Source organism: Dermacentor andersoni, chromosome 9, assembly GCF_023375885.2.
Source record: "Dermacentor andersoni chromosome 9, qqDerAnde1_hic_scaffold, whole genome shotgun sequence".
NCBI classification, from domain to species: domain Eukaryota; kingdom Metazoa; phylum Arthropoda; class Arachnida; order Ixodida; family Ixodidae; genus Dermacentor; species Dermacentor andersoni.
In genome coordinates, this window is record NC_092822.1 from 85,773,790 (window position 1) to 85,792,485 (window position 18,696).

The 18,696-nt window shown below is 44.4% G+C and overlaps 1 protein-coding gene across 1 annotated transcript in view; it reads right to left on the reverse strand.

The window, feature by feature from the left end:
- The window catches only part of LOC126528346 (nose resistant to fluoxetine protein 6-like), a 32,245-nt gene extending 20,383 nt beyond the window's left edge, over positions 1–11,862 (reverse strand). Inside the window, exons 1-4 of the mRNA XM_055069279.1 lie at positions 11,686–11,862; positions 9,585–9,772; positions 6,200–6,305; positions 1,226–1,307 (exon numbers count right to left, since the gene is read on the reverse strand). Coding sequence (XP_054925254.1) covers positions 1,226–1,307; positions 6,200–6,305; positions 9,585–9,772; positions 11,686–11,827 — 518 coding nt within the window. The 5' untranslated portion in view covers positions 11,828–11,862. The remainder of the gene's footprint in view (positions 1–1,225; positions 1,308–6,199; positions 6,306–9,584; positions 9,773–11,685) is intronic.
- Positions 11,863–18,696: the final 6,834 nt, after the last annotated feature.

The window sequence follows — 18,696 nt, forward strand, 5'->3', positions numbered from 1 at the left end:
CGGGGGCAGAAAGTAGGACAGCATCCCACTTGCGCGATAGCCGATTCTGAATCCTGGAGCGTCCGGGTAATTGGAAATTTCGGTGGTAATACTGGTGCCAACTTCATCTGGGTCGACTCGTCATTTGATAGGGGATTTCAGAAAAAAAACAATAGTTTTGTGATAACTTCATGCTGGCGACGGGCGTCCTAAATTGGGTTATTATGGCCGACAGCCTGTTCGTTGAAATGAAGTCCGTCCAATTACATGTTTGACAAACGTTTAAAAGCCGATTGTTGGAACTGCGAAATCGGAGGTGGTCACTGATTCATGCGTGCCTGCTACAGCGGCGATTTCACCGACAACGATGGAGCAGCGACGCGACGCTTGGCCTCAGAGATGGCAAGAACCCTCAAGGTGGACGCGCTTCTCTAGTGTATTTTACTTTTGAGTGGGTATTCTGGTACGAAATCGACAGGCGCGAGTTTAGGGGCTTGCCTTTACTGTCGTAAGACCAAAGAAAAATAGTCTTGTTGTGTATAACTGATTGACACTGCTTGTGACGTGCCGACTTTCAGGGGTTATTACGCACGACGATGAACAAGGGCGGGTATCGCGGGGCAGTTGCCTCATAGCTGCTTGGTATCTTATTGGCGCCACTTTAAATTGCAGGGCGGGCTACAATTTACTGGAATCATAGAATTACTAGATGCATCATGGCTTCTCGCGTGCTCTAGCCATGACAAATTGCGGATGAATTGTTCTTATCCTGCAAAGCTGATAATGAAGCCCTTGCACCAGCTGTATCAACGTGCGATTTCAAGAATGCAGAGCTGGGCAGTGATAGGTAGAGCTGGGAAGATTTGGGCAGAGTAGCAGTCCACCTCCTTTTATATAGTAGAGTAAGGAGATGTATTCTGAAGCAACGGCTTTTGCGTTGGCCAATACTGTCATCTAGCATACTCGTAGCTGTGGAGGGAAAGATGCCTGATCACTCTGTTTTATATATTTCCAGCTGCAGCAATAAAGGAATCAACACGGTGTACATGATATTGCGACGCCTACGGGGATACGTCGAACGGTTATTTAAGCAGACACTCCTTTGAACAAAAATTTCTATAAAAACGAATTGTAGAATTTGGTACTAGTAATCACGTAGTTGGCGCCGAATGTTTTGCGAAACGGAGCTCGGGCACGTTTGGTATCGGTTTGAATGAAGCGGGAAAAATCACCCCAGGCTACTCACATAATTAGCACAGGCGTCTCCTCCGGTGGTTCGTTGTAGTCACAGAGTGCAACGACACTGGCGAGGTTCCACTTTGAAAGCGCTGAAACGCGACAAGGACGGCATAGTCACATTTGTGGCTCACATTATCCCGTCCGTTAAACAACTTCGCAGGCCTGCTCAAGTAGGCCACTACCTTTGGCGCTTCATGAGGGGCTGTATGCAACATTCTTACTTTGGCACGTTACATGCGTCCACGCGTGGTACAACTATCATGCGGTGCCAGTATTTAGTTGCCGAAAACAAGTACAGAAGAAGTCTATTTTCAATAGAGAATTGCTCACTTGTTGCTTCGTCTGTTCATTACGTTGACATTACAGAATGAGTTCTTACTCAGGCAAATACGCCAATATAAATATGAGATGAAATGTCGGAGTGCTGGAGCTCACAGCTGCATACATACATACTTTTGCCGGACACTTTCGCAAAGATACGCACGACAAAGCAGGTCTTACAGAAATATTAAACATCAGCTTAACTAATCTAAAAACACGCAACCTAAACTTACCAGCACATTTTTTTTATCACAGGCTACTGCATTAATCAATACGCGCGATAATATGGGACACACTGATACATTTTTAAGCAACTTTTAATTGATAGGGCCCAGAAGCTACTTAAAGAGAAAAATGCCAAAGTATGCAATATATACCTAATTTTTGAAAAAAAAATTCGTTGTTTTGTACACGACCACTACATGCGAGAACCTCCGAACGTAATATGATAAAAAATAAGGACAATGCAAATCAAACGTAGGAATAAAGTTTATGCGGATGATTTTGAAGTAGCTACCTTCGAACATCGTTTTGGGTTGCACAAAGCTTTCCCATGTCGACCAACGTGGTTGTGGAGGTTCAGATATGTATGTGACAGCAGCAGCGATAACACGACGGTAGGTGCTACGGTCACGTGACGGGGACGGCAGGAGTTCTACTACGGCTGTTCAACGTGAGTTTATGAGTTGTCCATGGACGGTCGTAAGCGAGTGAAACGCGGAATTTGATATCATTTGCGACTCGCTGTTGTACTAATAGTACGTATAATGTTTTAGGTCATGTGATATGTGTTTCAACGAGGATGGCATTTGTTCTATAACAAATATACGTTAAAACCTCTTCAGCGCTGACCATGAAGGCGCTACAATGTCGCAAAGCTACAACGTAGCGTTAACTACTATGATAAAGGACTGCTTAGTGTTGGCTGATTCCAAGGTGACGGCAAACAGCGTGTGAAAGTGCTAGCCGCCAAGGGGGAAGAGTGCGAGAAACTTATCTAAATCATCTAAAATCACGCTGTTTTCTCTGAAGTAAATCTTTCGTCGTAAGAAATTTATCAAAAAAGTGCAGGAGTTAGGACGAAGTAAAGATTTCCTTAAACGCATGATACCGACCAACATTGTAGGGATTTTTGAAATTTACTAGTGATGAAATCAGATTCACAAGTCCTGTAAAACAGCATCTGAAAACAGAAGAAGAAAGGTTTACTACCGTACAAGTCAACGTACTCTGACTTGTTTGTATTGAGGACTTCATGAAGCCTTCAAACGAGAAACTAGACAAGAGGCACCTTAGAGAAGCCGACTTCACTAAGAAATCTCCACTATAAGTTGAGAAGTTCTGCTAGATCACTTTTTTGTTCTTTCTGTTCAGAAGCATCTCGGCGCATTGGTATAAATACCTGAAAAAGGCGTCCCCATATGTCGCCCGAAGGCTGTTTGTCGCCTTTAGCCAATGCAACCTTAAAAATGAACACCAGGTGGCAAATATCGGCCTGACACGTGCGTAAGAAGGTTGAGGTCACATCCTGTCGTGTCACAATTCTCTACAACATGTTGCACTTAAGTTTAGCCAGAACTTTAGGATTTTAGCAAGAAAACATCTTTATCCATTTCCCGTTGAAGCAACGAATGTGCATACAACTGTTGAGGTTCGTTCAGGAGAAATCACAACGGCGTTGAAGATGATGTAGATGCACGTAGTAGAGGCATGTAACATCGCCTTCGCTAACATGTGCCTAACAGCTTAAGTCATGAACACGATGCATCGGTACCTGGTCTTGATGGAGATTACTGCGCGTGACTGATGTACAAGAAATTGTGCAGATGAAACGCATATCTTGAATCTATGTGAAGCGGCGATTTCGGGAATTGGTTAATCAAATGCTATAAATTTGCCCATTTTGTCCTTGTTTCTTTGGCGTAAAGGAAACCGGTGAGGGGTGCATAAGTGCTGCAACACGCAACACGCGTGGCGATCATCTCAAAAATGTAGTTGGCGTGGGCAACGATAGAAGTATGCGTGCGATAGTGGCATAGTGGCTTAGGTTGGACCTTCGGGCGGCGGGGCTGGTCAACAGAGGTGAAATCCCACCATCAGGCATGTCAAACCAGTTTCTTTAGGTGTGAGCTATTCGGCAAGACAACAGCAATTCAGCAGCAGTCGTAAAGGAAGTGCGTGTGGGTCCCGGTCACGTCCTGGCCACGTGCGGGTAACGATTGTGCTAGTCGAAAGAATGATGTTGCTCCGTCGAGTTACGAGAACCAATTAATGTTTTTAAGCCTGCTCGCGCTCGCGATGTGCTGGTGCAGTTCATTTCGAGACAAGGCATCGGCGCATTGGTGCTGCCGCATACGGAAAGATTTGCAAAAAAGCTTCGCTTTAAGGCGTGCAGAACAGGAATCAGTGTGAACATGCTGAGGATGAGAACCTGGGGCGGCTCATATCATGTCACCCGTCCTGCTCTAGGGAGATGTGAGATCGCAATGCCAGCTAAAGCAATTTCTAATCAATAAATAAACTAATACATATATATATATATATATATATATATAGTCATATCATTAAAAGCTAACAAACACTAACACCAAGGACAACATAGGGGAAATTACTTGTGCTTAATAAATGAAATAAAGAAACGATAGATTAATGGAAATTAAAGTGGATGAAAAAACAACTTGCCGCAGGTGGGAACCGAACCTACAGCCTTCGCAAGTCGCTTGCAAGTCGTTTCCCCATCCACTTTCTTGGGTATTTATGTGTCCTAGTAGAACCCTGGGAGTGTTAGCCAACGCCATCACTCACATACCTTGGCGGCGGACGTGGAACGTCCTTTTTGCCGCAGGCGTCACGAGAACGTGATCTTTTTGGGTGAAGGCAACTGGTCAATAAACCCACACATGCTACCTGAAGGCATCAATGTTGCCGGATTCGAGATCCTCGTTATGTAATAAACGAGAAGAGAGGGGGTTAACCGAGGGTCCCGATTTTTATTAGTCATATCATGAAAAACTGACAAACACTGACACCAAGGATAACATAGGGGAAATTGCTTGTGCTTAAAACCTGAAATAAAGAGACGATAAATAATGGAAAATAAAGTGGATGAAGAAACGACTTGCCGCAGGTGGGAACCGAACCCACACACCAAATGACCAAATGCGGACCCTCGGTTAACCCGCTCTCTTCTCGTTTATATATATATATATATATATATATATATATATATATATATATTGACACGTGTACTTGTTTGTCTTTATCGGGCGACACCTTTCACCGACTAAGAAATGTTATCGCACAGCGCAGGCAGCGCCTGCATATATCGAAAATTTCTGGAATGTAATCGATGCTTCCATCCGCTGTCTGTGACCGAACCTTGTGTAATCTGATTGCATGTGTGCGCGACGCGAATAATGTAGAACTGTGGAAGGCATGCGGGTCCCAGTGATTACTCTGGAACATTCGACAACTGAAGTCTAAAAGCCGACGCGCTTGACCCGCCGATCAGATTTTCGACGATCACCGACTGTGTTCGCCGTTTTCGTTGAGCATTGAGTGTAGCCTGGTTTTCTGGGAACAGGTTCGCCCAATAAAGTCAGTTTCGCAATTCACAGTTTTCTTGCTGTGTCCTCAACCGTCACTAGCACGTAACAATATATATATATATATGTATATATATATATATATTTGTACCGACCTGGTATTCATAATGAAGACAACGTAGACTTCATCAGATATCTGCTAGGTGAAGCTTCATGAAGTCTAAAAGCAGTGAACCGTACTTTGGTATTGCTTATTAAACTACATGGAACAAAGAAACTAAAGATACTTGTGTATGACTATCTGTACTGATGTTGGTATATGATTTATTAAAACAAGACAGCGTGCTATGGACAGGACGATATATAGATACGCGTGATGGTATGTGTATGTCTGCCACTCATGCCCTCAGTACCAGAACAGAACATGTTCAGTGTTTTCTTTACCATTAACACGTGCTACGCAGTAGTTATCTTCCTCTGGAAATTTTCTGCTATATCTACACGGTTTCGAAAACTTTTATGTGGCAACATACAGTAAGGCATGGTCCGTTGAATTAGATGTTCTTGAACCGCATCAGTAAGTGTCACCTGGCAGCTCGCTTTTCGAGTAGTCACAACTGCGGAATAGAATGGGAAGCCACTTACCCAGCAGCCGCAGAAAGTATATGGGAGGCTGTGCTTTGAACAATATTCAGGGGCAGGCCTTCAGGGTTAGCGTCCTGGTGATTAACTTTGCTAAAGTAAAGATAGCTAAGCTGCAATTAGGTTGTGCGCGTGTTCACTCGTTAGTATATTTACAGGCTAGCTTGCTTATACTGGTAGACGGCTGACTTGCCGTATTTCTTGGCCGTGCAGAATCAATATCTTGCGTTCGTTTATCTTTGGATTCGGAGCGTTCCACAATGACTGCTGCATCTTCGTTTCTGTCTATATTCAACAACAAAAAGGTGCACAAAGAAGATCTATATATGTCAGCAAGATCGACTGTAATTGTTACTTTGTGCTCACGATATCCCACCTTTTTTTTTTTTTATAGTGGCATTGCGTTTTGCGGTTTTGAGCTTCACGAGGAATATGCTCAGAAGTGCTCGCGACAGCAATCAAGAGCCACTCACCATCATTTACTATGACTGCGAAGTTTTCGTCAGTGCATGAAGACGGAATGCATACACCTATTTTAACCAAGGACTGCGTGAAGACGAAGATCTTTGCTGGGGTTTGCTGCAATGTGAAGGTAGTAAACATGGCATGGGTCATGACGTCGCAGCATTGAAAGCTGCGAAGAATACAATCCTAGCTGGAAGCTTTCGTGTTTCCTAGCTGGGTGAACGTACTCCTCGTAAGACACAGAACTGACCTTCATTAGCATATACTCATAAAAATGCCATTGTTGTTGCTAAATATGCCGCCTTCTTGCAATTGTAATTGAAGATTGGCAGGATGTCCTTTTGCGATAAAATGAGGAACATGACTTTCACTTGTGAAGGCATGCTGTGGATCAGTTAAGTTTCAATTCAATTTTCTGCATTTATTTCTATGTGCATCTTTAATTCGTATATAAAAGTGAGTTTTAAGCATTTGCAAATAAGAGGGGCACATGCTAATAGTGCACGGTTCGTTTCAAGGGTTTCTTGCGAGCCAGACGCGAACTGTTGTGAATTATATTTTTCACTATTTTAAAAGCTACTAAATACAGTAAATCAATTATGTTGAAACTTTTCTGTAGCCATTTTGTAAAGTGCATTTTTATTACAATTGAAGTATGTTTCTAATTTTTTTACGTATTTGATGTGTTGTTACCTTTTAGAGTATAAAAATGACACGTATCTATTGTATGTAATACTACTGTTTCGTTATGATGATGTCGCCTTTAATTGGCACCGGCTACTCCTTTTCATATAAAGACTTAAAAAAGAAATAATAATAAGATATTATGAAATTTTCAATAACACGAACTCCAGTCACGTAAGTGCAATAATGCACACAGCAACACAAAGTCCGGTCACATAACTAGGCTTAAATCAGGGCACATAACAAAGCACGGATTAGATTCATACGAAGGTACATAAAACCAGGCATTGAGCTGGGCAAAGTCGGGTCCAAAAAAAAAAAAGAAAAGAAAGAACCCCATAGACCCTACTCAATAGTATCCGACGATATTGCTCGCTTCTAGAAATCTTTGAAGGGCCAGTAACGCTCGTCTTTGCAATTTTGCAATGAGTACGTTGGCCAAGGGTCTAAGACCTCCGTAATAAAATCACGTAGCAAGCGTTGTCTGTTTGTGCCGCGTTGCGGACATTCTACCAGAACAGGCTGTACATCCTCATCCCCGTGGCCACAAGCGCATTCCGGACCATCAGGTATTGAAATTTTATGTAGAAAACTCACTGCCCTTCCACTCTGTGAAGAAGAATGACCAGCGAAGCTGTGTATCTGGGCCACTGAATGACGAACTGCGCCTCCTCCGCGGGTTGGCGGCGCGGCATTGCACTATCTTCGGGATTGGCCCATGTATGGGCAGTGCTTAACGCCTGCTTCACCTCCGCCGCGGGTCGACCTGACATTGCACTATCTTCGGGATTTTGTGTCTGCATACGGACACGATCCTGGGGGAACTAGCCCTTAACAGCTTCGCTGTGAAAGTGTTTTGTGTATGCGGTACCTAGCCTCACATGGGGAATGAGCATTTCAAAGGCTATGGTTGTATCTCATGTAGAGGCAATTTCAAATTGAAGCGAATGGTCAGTGCGAAATAAATCTGAAGATTTTGTGTTCTGATCAAACCATGTTGTTATGCAACCACGGGCTGAGATCTGTCTTAGTATGTGCCGTAATTTGAGTGCCTTTGAGAGCGGCCATATGTGACGTTATTAACATGCACTTGTCGTTGTGCCTTGTCTGCTGTAACATTCCCAGGAATACTGCAGAGGCCAGGCAAGCATAGGAAGATTATTGTGCGATTTTCTGCACTTGCTTTTGTGAGCTCCTTTAGTGTCTCGTAAACTAACGCTATGTTTTGCGTATTGCTGACGTCACCACGAAGTGAAAAGAAAGCTGCCTGCGAGTCACAAAGGATTACCTGCTGTTCCCATTTTTGCACTGAATTTATATATCGTAACACAAACAATATGTGTTTGTGTTAACAAATGTCTGTATTTGGTTCTATTCTGAAATGACAAAGGCAGCTGTAGAAGAATTATTTGGCACGAACTATTTGTATACGCTTGAATATAGCCACATCTTCCAAAGTATATCTCGTATAAAGCTAGTTGTTTTGTTGCTAGCATAGGCATACCTCGCTTGTGAATAATTCCTTTAACCTAGAGTTACATTTCCGAGCGACGAGTCACCATCGAGGGTAGGAGATATCCGAAGACCAAAAGTCGTGATGTGGTAATAGATGTTTGTGCCCCTGAATAACCGAATTCATGTTCGCCCTGTCTCTCTGAATTAGTGCACTTGCTAGTGGGTGTCTTTTGTACTGCGCTGAAACGTGAAAGTAGTGCCGACAGGTATCAACCGTCCTCATAGTAGGAAATGGAGGATAACGCGGCTCAGCAATTACTAAGGAACTTAAGGTTGCTCGAGTAACGCCTAAGCATACTCTAAGGCTCATAGCTATTAATCGTTGGAGTCACTTTTCAGATGAACCGCAGATTCCATGCAGAACAGGTGAAGAATGTGCTGTATTTTGCTTTATAAGCGCGTTGTGTACCTTTAGTAAGGATGAAACCAATCCCCACCATGTTGTGCCTGCTACGCGGCAAAAAACATTCATTATTGAGTTTTTGTTCCGGGAGGGCTTTAATGTGAGAATTCCAAGAAAGTTGCCTGTCTAGTATAGCCCCCAGAAATTAGTGTTGTTTCACTATGTCTAAAGCTTGTCCCTCAGGCACCGCTAAAATCCTTTAGATATCCTCTGGTGAAAAGCAACACAGCCGTCTTACTCTAAGACAGTTTCATTCCTCTTTAAGGATTTGTCCGCAATGTTTAGGCATGCCTGCAAAGTTGATTGAACAAGGCTGGTACTTGCACCACAGGCCCAAATACAAACGTTATGTAATTTCATGAATTGCAGTTCCTGTTCATTTTATCATCACATAAATTTATTCTATGCTTGCTTTTCTGTTTCGTACGTAAGTCGAAGAAATAAATTTTAACAATGGTATAACATACTGGCTACTACTGTGCAGATAGTTTATTTTCTGGATGAAAAATGTGTGATTAGTGTGGTTAATGTGCCTGTCACATGTTGCCTTGTATTTTATGTCGTGGGCACCGTCAAGCTGTTTCTTTACAGCCTGTAGCCCAGGATGCAAGTCCTGCCAAGTTATGTTCTCATGAAAAAGAGGAGTACATTGACTTTCACAGGTGAGGAAATGAACATCTGCAGCCCAGAGCAGGCTGCCAAATTTTAACGTCATCCACGGTTTTAAGTTTGATGGGCGACATCAATCTGATTTTATGTGTCTTAAGGAAGAACATCATTGTTGGCATCACCTGGTTTTGAAGAACTGGGAAATTGAGAATTGCAGCTCGATGATAGACAACGACGTCGCAGAACTTCCTCGCAACGAAGTTTCCATTTTTATCCGTGACGTTGGCTGAAAAGCACCCTTCATACGACCCTTCATCTGTCAACGATCCTCGTAGTATACCGCTGGGTAAGGTTCCCAGAGAGTCAAGCACTGCATTTTGAAGCAGAACGCAACCACATGTTTTTCGAATCTAAGGAGCTCCAGGCGCTATTCTTAGGACTGAAGGCCCGGGAAAAAAAGATTGTGCGCGAATGTGAGCAAGAAATTTAAAGGGGGGGCGACATAGTCATCGGACATTTTTGAATTTTACTTTTACAAGAATAAAGTATAGTAGCCAATAGAGGTAATGAAGAAGTTTGAAAACTTTGTGGGCCCTAATAAATCGAAAATAACCTATAAGCTCCTCGTAGTGGCATTGGCTTCCATACTGATAGGCAGCGTGTGATCTCAAGAAACGCAGGGTACTAGTCCGTTGTCGACGATTAATTACTGCTGCCGAAATAATACTCAGGCACTTAGTGTAGCGGATATGGTTGACCAGACTTTTTAGCTGCTGCCGAGTACCATCTCATTCGCCTTAGGGCGACCGCCCCTCACATTAGGCAAGATCGGCACCATCTATGAGTAACACACGCGCACGCGCACACGCATACGCATACGCACGCACACGCACACACACTAAAGCTGATGATAGTCAACGGTTCGGTCTGTCATCATCTTGACTGGTATGGTATGGGAAATATGAAATAAAATAATGTGAAACAAAATTGGGTATAATGTATCTGTCAGACCACTACATGTGCAATACAGTGACCAGATATCAGACGTAGTTGCCTTTGTCTTTTTGACGCACAGCACAGTTACGTTTTGCTCCTGTTACCTTTCTATTACACACAAATGGCAAAAAAATCGCACGCACCTTAGCAATTGAGTGTTCGTACACGAATGCATTCAGTTTGCCGAAGGAAAATGAACTCTAGACATGTGGAACTTAACGAATCTCTATGAAAAGTTGGCCAATGCTGCGGTGACTGACATATAATGTTAAAAGCTCCGAAAGCTGCTCGCTTGTCAATAACAAATAAAATTCGGCAGTGACACTTACGCCTGCTTGCGTGTCCAAATGGGAAAGCATTATGCTCCCTTTTGGCGACATGTCGCTCATGGTATGCATTGATGACGCCGCGCCGCCTCCTCTATATTGGCTGCGCCATCACGTGCATAATGACGCGCGTACTAGGCCACACCTTTAGTCATCCAGAACCGCGATGCCTCCGGGTCGTCGGGGAAGCGTGGTTGTCTCGCATCCCGGAGGCCCGGGTTCGACTTCCACCCAGACCGAAATGTACAGAAATTCGTTTCCAAAGTCAAATATTTGCTTTGTTAGCTGGAACACCCCTGAGAATTTTGACGTACATCGGAGCATTTTTTTCGCGTTTTTACTCTGCGCCGTCGGCCATTTTGGTACCATCACTCGGTGACGCCGTCGATGACGACGCCAGATTTTCGCGTAATCGGGCATTTAATGGTTTTGCATTAAAACGTCAACGCTCAACTTGCAAGTTGAATGACGTTCGGCGGTACAGGGCCCAAGTACCAAGCTGCCAAGAACTCACCCTGGATGGCAGTTGCGCTAAGAGGTATTTGCCGCTTATCATCGGATGGATTTCGGGTTTAAACCAAGTGTTCTATACGTATATCGTTGGGATTGTTTCTTGATACGGGATTGCAGTTTTCCCGACAAGCAAACAGGAATTGGATATTGAGTAGCACAAACATTCACTTGTGAAAACGACACAAACACCGCAGAAAGCCTATGCTCGCATGCATTTTACCAACTCATCGTCGAATCATCGTTGACATCACCAGCGCGGCTCTTAGAGCGAATGACATGGTTCATCATCATCCCATCACCATCATCAGTTTTGTCCCAACTTTATACTGCGCTAATTTTGTGATCGGCCCACGAAAGAGGCTAGAAAAATGGGTTAGAAACAGACACGTTCAATACGAAAAAATGACGATAACTCTCCAAGGAAGCCATTGCCTTCAAGAAAGCTTACGCTCCAGTCCGGCATCATCTTGGAGCATCATGGCATTGAGAAACAGCCGCATGTTTTCGAGGCAAGTGGCGTTTACTTTCGGGTTTTCGTGAAGGCTGTAGGCGAGGTGCCGCAGGAAGGGTCTCCACTGCGAAGCTTTCATCCTCAACACTTCCCTTCTGCGGGCGCCGATGACGCTGTCGACTGCGAAAATATCGAAAGAGTCAAAAGCTTTGTCAACGGTAATACGACAAACATCTGGCTCGTATTGTATTAGCGTACAGCATCATGTTTACTTTGTTTTGTATTGCCTGCTGATCTTTCACTTTAGACGGGCGCTGTCTGGGTTATCACTGGCCTCTACTGTAGAGATCGGTGTTGATTTATCTGTTTTGTCTTTGGCGTGACTTTTCTTAGTTATCGAAAAAGAGCGCATCCCACCGCAATTACGGTGTCAACTTTTACTATACGTGTTTGTTTGCGTTTTATATTTGTCTTATAATGACAGTAAGTGCTATTATGTAGCGATGGCTGCAATTCCTAGACGTAGTGGAGTCGTCGCAAGCACATTATGGATCTTCAGCGGTGAGAGGAACAATATAATTAATTTTTTCGAAAAATAAAGCTCGCGTTTGGGCTTTCTATTTCTTCATTTGGCTGATCAAGAAGCTAACGCGGACAGTAGCGTGGTAATTGAAGTAGTTAAGTGTCTGGTAGGTAGGAACATATCTATATAGATCAGGCTATACCACCAACGACGCTGTCAGTATCCCCGCTGCGACTGCCGAGATGTATGAATTTCTTTCGCGGGCACAATTTTGTTCAATGAATACATTGTGCGTGTTTCGGTATTGCTATCTGCTTGCTTTGCGGGGTAAGCTCTTTGTAATAAACTGGATATGTCGTGGCTCTCGGTTGTACATGCCACGCAGGGGGCTGTGCGCTTTTGCTAAAGTTATGTCCACCATCAGGGTTGGCTGGAAGTAGTTGTTGCGCGTACTTCTAGCGTCACTAACTTATGTAAGTGCAGGGCAGTATGTTACATATTCCATCGGAGACGAACAGGCCTCGTGGTAGAGCATGGATATATACTAGGAAATGCAACGGGCATTTCCGCATTTTGTGTGTCTACCTCACAATTTACTGCATTTGTACTAAATTCTCCTACTACATTTTACTACGTTCGTAGATTAAAAAGGTCGAATGATCATCCTGTTCTGTCTAATAAGATCGTGAAATGAACGTATCTTTCATATGCGCTTACCGTGCTCCGTGTAGTCTCATCGAAAAGAAAAGAGTGGGCTGTGTATGGGCACCTGTCTGGCGCGCATCTTCAATTTGCCTTTTGCTCCAATAAGTTGACTCGAAAAACTAAGAAAACACTTTATAATGTGGTGTACTGGAACACTGCTTAGATGTGCAACAATGAGGGTAAAACTGGCGAAGTAGAAAAAAAAAAGTTATGTTCTGGCATTTTAAGTCTCAAAGCCGCAGTATGACAGACAGTATAGTGAGACGCTCCGTAATAATTTCGACTACTTTGGTTTCTTTAACTTGCATTCAAAGCACGGCATACCAACGTTTTTTGCGTTTCGCATCATTTGGCGTGCCGTGGCCAATAGGCGAACCCACGGCATTCAGCTCGGCAGCAGATCCACGCAACCGGTGAGCCACAACAGCGTTTAAATAGCACTGATTACTTTAGAACTGGATAAATACCATTGAGCCATGCCATATTAGTCGTAATACACACTGCACCATTACATATGACTGACATACAGCCACCGTCAGGCATGACACGAACCATGAAGACACATCTATAGATGCTTAAACATTACCAAACATGGACTGTAAGGAGACGCACTAGGCTTGTTTGTTTAAAGCACATCAACCAGAAATATTCCGCCCACCCAGTATCAGAAACAGCGAGAGAGAGAAACAAAGACGGAAAGGTAGGGAGGTTAAACAAGGCCGTGCCGGTTGGCTTCCCTAGGCTTATAGAGGGAGAAAGGAGAAGAATAGATAAGGAGAGAAAAGAAAAGTAATAGGCAGTCATCCACAGTCAGTCGCAGAGGAATATCCACAGTCACAAGCGTTCACACAATCCAGTATCCTTGACGAAATGCAGAAGAGATTTTGTGACATTTTGCATGAAATAATGCATAGGTTATGGTCCAAGGGTCTTTTCGGCCGAGAGCTTTTCTAAAGTTTAGCAGGTTAAATTTAGCTTGCAGACTACGTCGTTGACTGCCAGAGGATGGGTAGTGACACAGAAGGTTTCCTAGAGTCTCATCGCACCCGCACAAATTGCACACTGCACTGTTGGCCATTCTTAACCGGAATGAATGGGAATTGGTAAATGCGACGCACAACCACATGCGACACGGTAAAGTTGTTTCGCGGCGGGAAAGGCCAGCTGACAGGCGAAGTCGCAAGTTAGGGTCGACAGAGCGCGAGGGTGGGTTGGTGAAATCCGGTTAACTCCATCGCAGAAGTGCGATGTCGCGAGCAAGTCATGGAAATTGCCGCGCCGCATCAGTTCTTGAAAGTGGTAAAGGAAGCTGCTGGTGCTTTCAAAGAGGCTAACGCGCTGCCTCATCTGCACTGTCATGGCCGAGCATTCCGCAATGGCTCGGCGATAATTGAAATACAATGTTGTGACTTTTCTCGAACGCGTGATGATAAGCGCGCCTTATTTCGTACACTAGCTGCTAGTGTAACTCTCGACGTAGGGCAAACTGCAGAGTTTGTAGGGCTGCTTTAGAATCGCAGAAAATGGCCCATTGATTTGGTGGTTGCTGGAGCACGTACTTGAGTACACTATGACGAAGCACAAGTTCTGCTGCTGTAGACGTGATAGTGTGTCCACATTTAAACTGAAATTAGACGGGGGCCGATGGAACAACTGCCTGTCCGGTAGAGCTGTTAGAATTGGTGGAACCGTCTGTGCGAATGTCTATGGGGTCAAAATAATACTCGTGGAGGAGAAACATACAACTGCTTCAGGGCTAGGGGTATAAGGGTTACTGTAGTATCGAAAGAAATTTGCTTTCGTAATTACCTAACCGAGAATCTCTCGTTTCCAAGGCATTTAGATAGTGTTTCTTACAAGGCATTGTACTGGATACCAATAAAGGCTACCAATTCATACTTTTCACAACCTGTAAGCCGATAGAAAACGTTGCGCGTGTGGCGGCAAGGTTATGACACGAAGACAGCTTGCGTATGCTCTCAGCTGCACTGAGCCCGTTTGAAATGAAAACGGCGAGCTGCTCGCGCCAATTGTTTATTGTTCCAGGGCGCTCGATAGCGTCCCCAAAAATGTGCGGCTTTCTTATACAATGACTGCCGATGTGGGCGCGCTTCCGTTCAGACGCCGGTGATCGTGTGGCCATTTTGCACTGTCGGTGAAGCGCCGGTAACTGGGAAAGTGGGAGCCGCGTCGCCACGTGTACGGAAGGTTCAGTGGCACGTTTGTAGTGGTGCAGTGGCTCGGAGTGCGCTGGATGACGCCCACAAGGTGTGCCGACACATGATAAATGACACATTAAATGTGTGTGAACTGTTCGTGTTACGCCAATAAGTAGCCCTGCGCACCCCCTGATGTCAAATCGGCGTAGGCGTATGAACTTTCGGTGGGACTCCCATAGCCTAGAACGCACTAAATACTAGATGGGCGGATAGTGCTCCGTTAAGTCGTGAGTTGTGAGCCTGAGACGCAGGGATTGGTAGAACAAGACGGTCACTGTTAGGGATGGCTCATGTCTCTGGCGCTTGAAAATGTAATATGTAGGAGAAATTCTTTGCAGAAGGGTTGAAATCTGGGCCAGTTGGTACATACTTGAACGAGAAAACCAGTCAAAACCAGTCAAATTGTTGGTGAGATTAATGCAGAGAGGATTAAGCCAGAAGTCCAAAAGTATATATAAACCCGCTTCAAAACATGACAAAGGGGGGAGAGAGAGGGAAATAACAGTCGGCCAACCGTCGCTCTCTGTAATGACCTTGTTTTTGCGTAAGTTGGCCCGTCTGGAGGCAAAGTGTCGCTGGTCGACCACGGGTCCAACCGCCTTCGCATGGGCAAGGATGGACAGCAAATAACAGCAAGTTGGTATGAAATATCGACCTGCAAATATTTAACTGGCTAAATACAGAACTGTGCACCGTTTAAAGCACGAGGAATGTACTGTTGATGAAACAACGACTATGGTTTTTTTTTGAGCAGGAAGATATATACCCTATAAATTTTTTCAGACTATCTATGTTTGTTTGTTCTACTCGTCTTTGTTTGCGTTCTCTTCCTCAAAATGAAGCTTCTGGAGCGGCTGCTTACCTTGAGTTGACTATTTAGACTTTTTATAGATATGTCCCTTTTACCATAGAAAAAGAATACAAGTAGCGTTGCTACAAAAGTCGTTTAACAAGCCAATTTTCCTAGGCTTACGTGGAACGAACTATTCCAAATTGATTCTTTTCAAAATGCCAATAACGAAGAAAATGTTTAGCTCTAAGTTCACAGGTTGTTTATGAGCGTTCTATGGTTGATCTTGTTATTTAATTTAGTTGATGATATTGAAAATGTTAGTAGCTTTCATTGCCAGCTTTGTCACACCATTTGATTGCCTTATCAATCGACAAAAACAGAAAGAAACACCACTGGGCCTTCTGAAGACTATCTGAATTTCCTATTTACTAGGCCGGCATGGCGCAGACGAAACCAGCACTTGTGCTTGATGGAGGTTTGAGACAGTCGAAAGTGCATATCAAATTAGTCGAAATTGAACTCGTACGTACTTACAGATTTCGAACGCCTGGGTCAATTGCGAATTTAGCAGGAACAAGAGGAAGCTAACAGACATGTGGATTGATTCAGGTGCCATCTTGTTAGTTGCAATGTAGATGTCGTAGCGGGGATTTCCTTGCAAGCCCCGATCAGCTTATAACAATGCAGCCAGTGCGGCACATTCGGCGACACATTTGGCCAGGCTGCGCATCCATACGCTTTGCTTTGCCGTCCTCGGCATGTTGTCAAAACGTCGAGAAAAACGCTCGATCAAATATCGCGTAGAAAAGGACTTTGTTTTATTTATTTGGCTTTTATTTGTGTGCTCAGTGTATGGTGTCTGAACCTTTGTGTCGACTGCAGGAAATATTCTGCTGAGAAACTGTGTAATATGTTTTTCCGTCACGTGCACAAAAAAAACAATTTATTTTCATAGACATCAGTATGCATCTTTTGTTCCTACCTGAGGAACTAAACGCACTGTTTCTTCTTCTTCAGTGGGTCAGTCTTATTTACGCAAATTTACGAAACATTTACGGTAGGTAGAATCCTTCGTCTTCCTGGTAGAGATTCAATTCTTCCTTTATTAGGGGCCTATTTTTAGATTACTGTTTACAATAGTAGGCCAGAAGTAGCCTAGTAGACCTGCAATGTTACATTTGTAGAAAATATACATTATGTATTGTTCTTGCTTCACGATGGGCCCAATAACCTGAAATAGAATCAATATTCTGGAACTGCCTCAAATGTGAAAACATTGACTCGCCATACCGGCCCTGCGAAAGTGGATGTCCCGCGAAGCTGTTGAAAACCACCACTACAACTGACGAGGGGTGTACGCAGTGCTTTGTTTCTTTAGGGTAATGGTAATAATGGCAATTTAGAGTAACGGTAGTAATGGTAGTAATGAAATTTTGGTAGGACGCCGGCGCCGTCATATTGCCGTTTATATTTAACTTTGTGTTGTCGCCACGGCGGCTTGCGCAGCAGTAACCTTTACTGGGAAGCGAATGCGGTGAGTTCTACTTGCGTAGGATTGTTATCAGCAGCGCCTTATCATCAATGATGTGGTTCGGATGCTTGTTTTTCATTTGAAACGAATGCTGTTCTGTACGTTGTATGAGTGATTCCAAAGAGTGTATGCACTTTTCGCTTCACTTTGCTGAATGTTAGAGGCCTGCTTCCCCTCTGTGACAGGTCGGCCAGGTATTGCGCAACCTCCGCGATCGGCCTGCATTTTCGCCCACGGACACTGATACGAAAAATTTCGACCAACCAGAGGCCAACAGCTTTGCTATAAAACCATAAATATCCGCTCTGCACAGCTTTGGGGCCATCAATTCCACGCAATAGCGCATTCGTCTAGTGTCGTGGCACATGAAAGTACTGCGGCTATGCAATGTTGCGAAATTTACGGAAACGTAATTCAGTAGAGAAAAGAGAGCGCCAGTGGCTCACCTCTGCAGCGTGTTGCATTTGATACATTCGCCGAGTAGCGGAGGCCGGGGTCATTGTGGATCCGACGTCGAACAACATTTCATCGAGTTAACGTGGACACCGAGATGGTGACAGTGGCGTCGAATCAAAGGTCGGCGTGAGAACGACCTGAAAGAGGTTCCCCCAGAGCTTGAGCGAAAGGGGCCAGGACCAGGAGAAGCTGTACCTTCTAGCGAGCTTCAGCCATTGATCTCTCTCAGGTCGTCAGTGAAACACTGAGTCTGGTATGCTTGTTTCCCCCTTTCCAGGATTAGCTTGGGGGTGGCGCATGGGCTTTGTGTCAACCTTCGGTAAATTCTGTTTGCCCCCGAAAGTTGCGCGGGGCAAAGCGTCATTACTACACAAGATTCGGCTGGGCGTTGCTTTCACGCGTCGCTACGCCCACCTCATCGGCGAGTCGAACAGCCCTGATTGTGTGCACTGCCAGATGCCTGAAACACTGGAACACATACTGTGCGATGGCCCAGCCTATAATGATGGAGCGAAGGACGTTGGAAAGTTTCCTAGCCAGCGTTGGCAGGCAACCACTGTCGGAGGAAGCTATCCTCGGCCCTTGGCCTGACACTGCAACGTCAATGCGTGCAACTAAAGTCTTGTTGAAGGACACCAAGCTCGTCGAGCGGCTCTAGCAAGGCAGCTGTGTCATCTACATAAGCACTCGTCAGTTATCATCATCATCAGCATCATCCATCACAGTACTTTCACTCCCCTCCCCTCTTCTCCAGTGCAGAGTAGCAGACTAGAGCGCACTA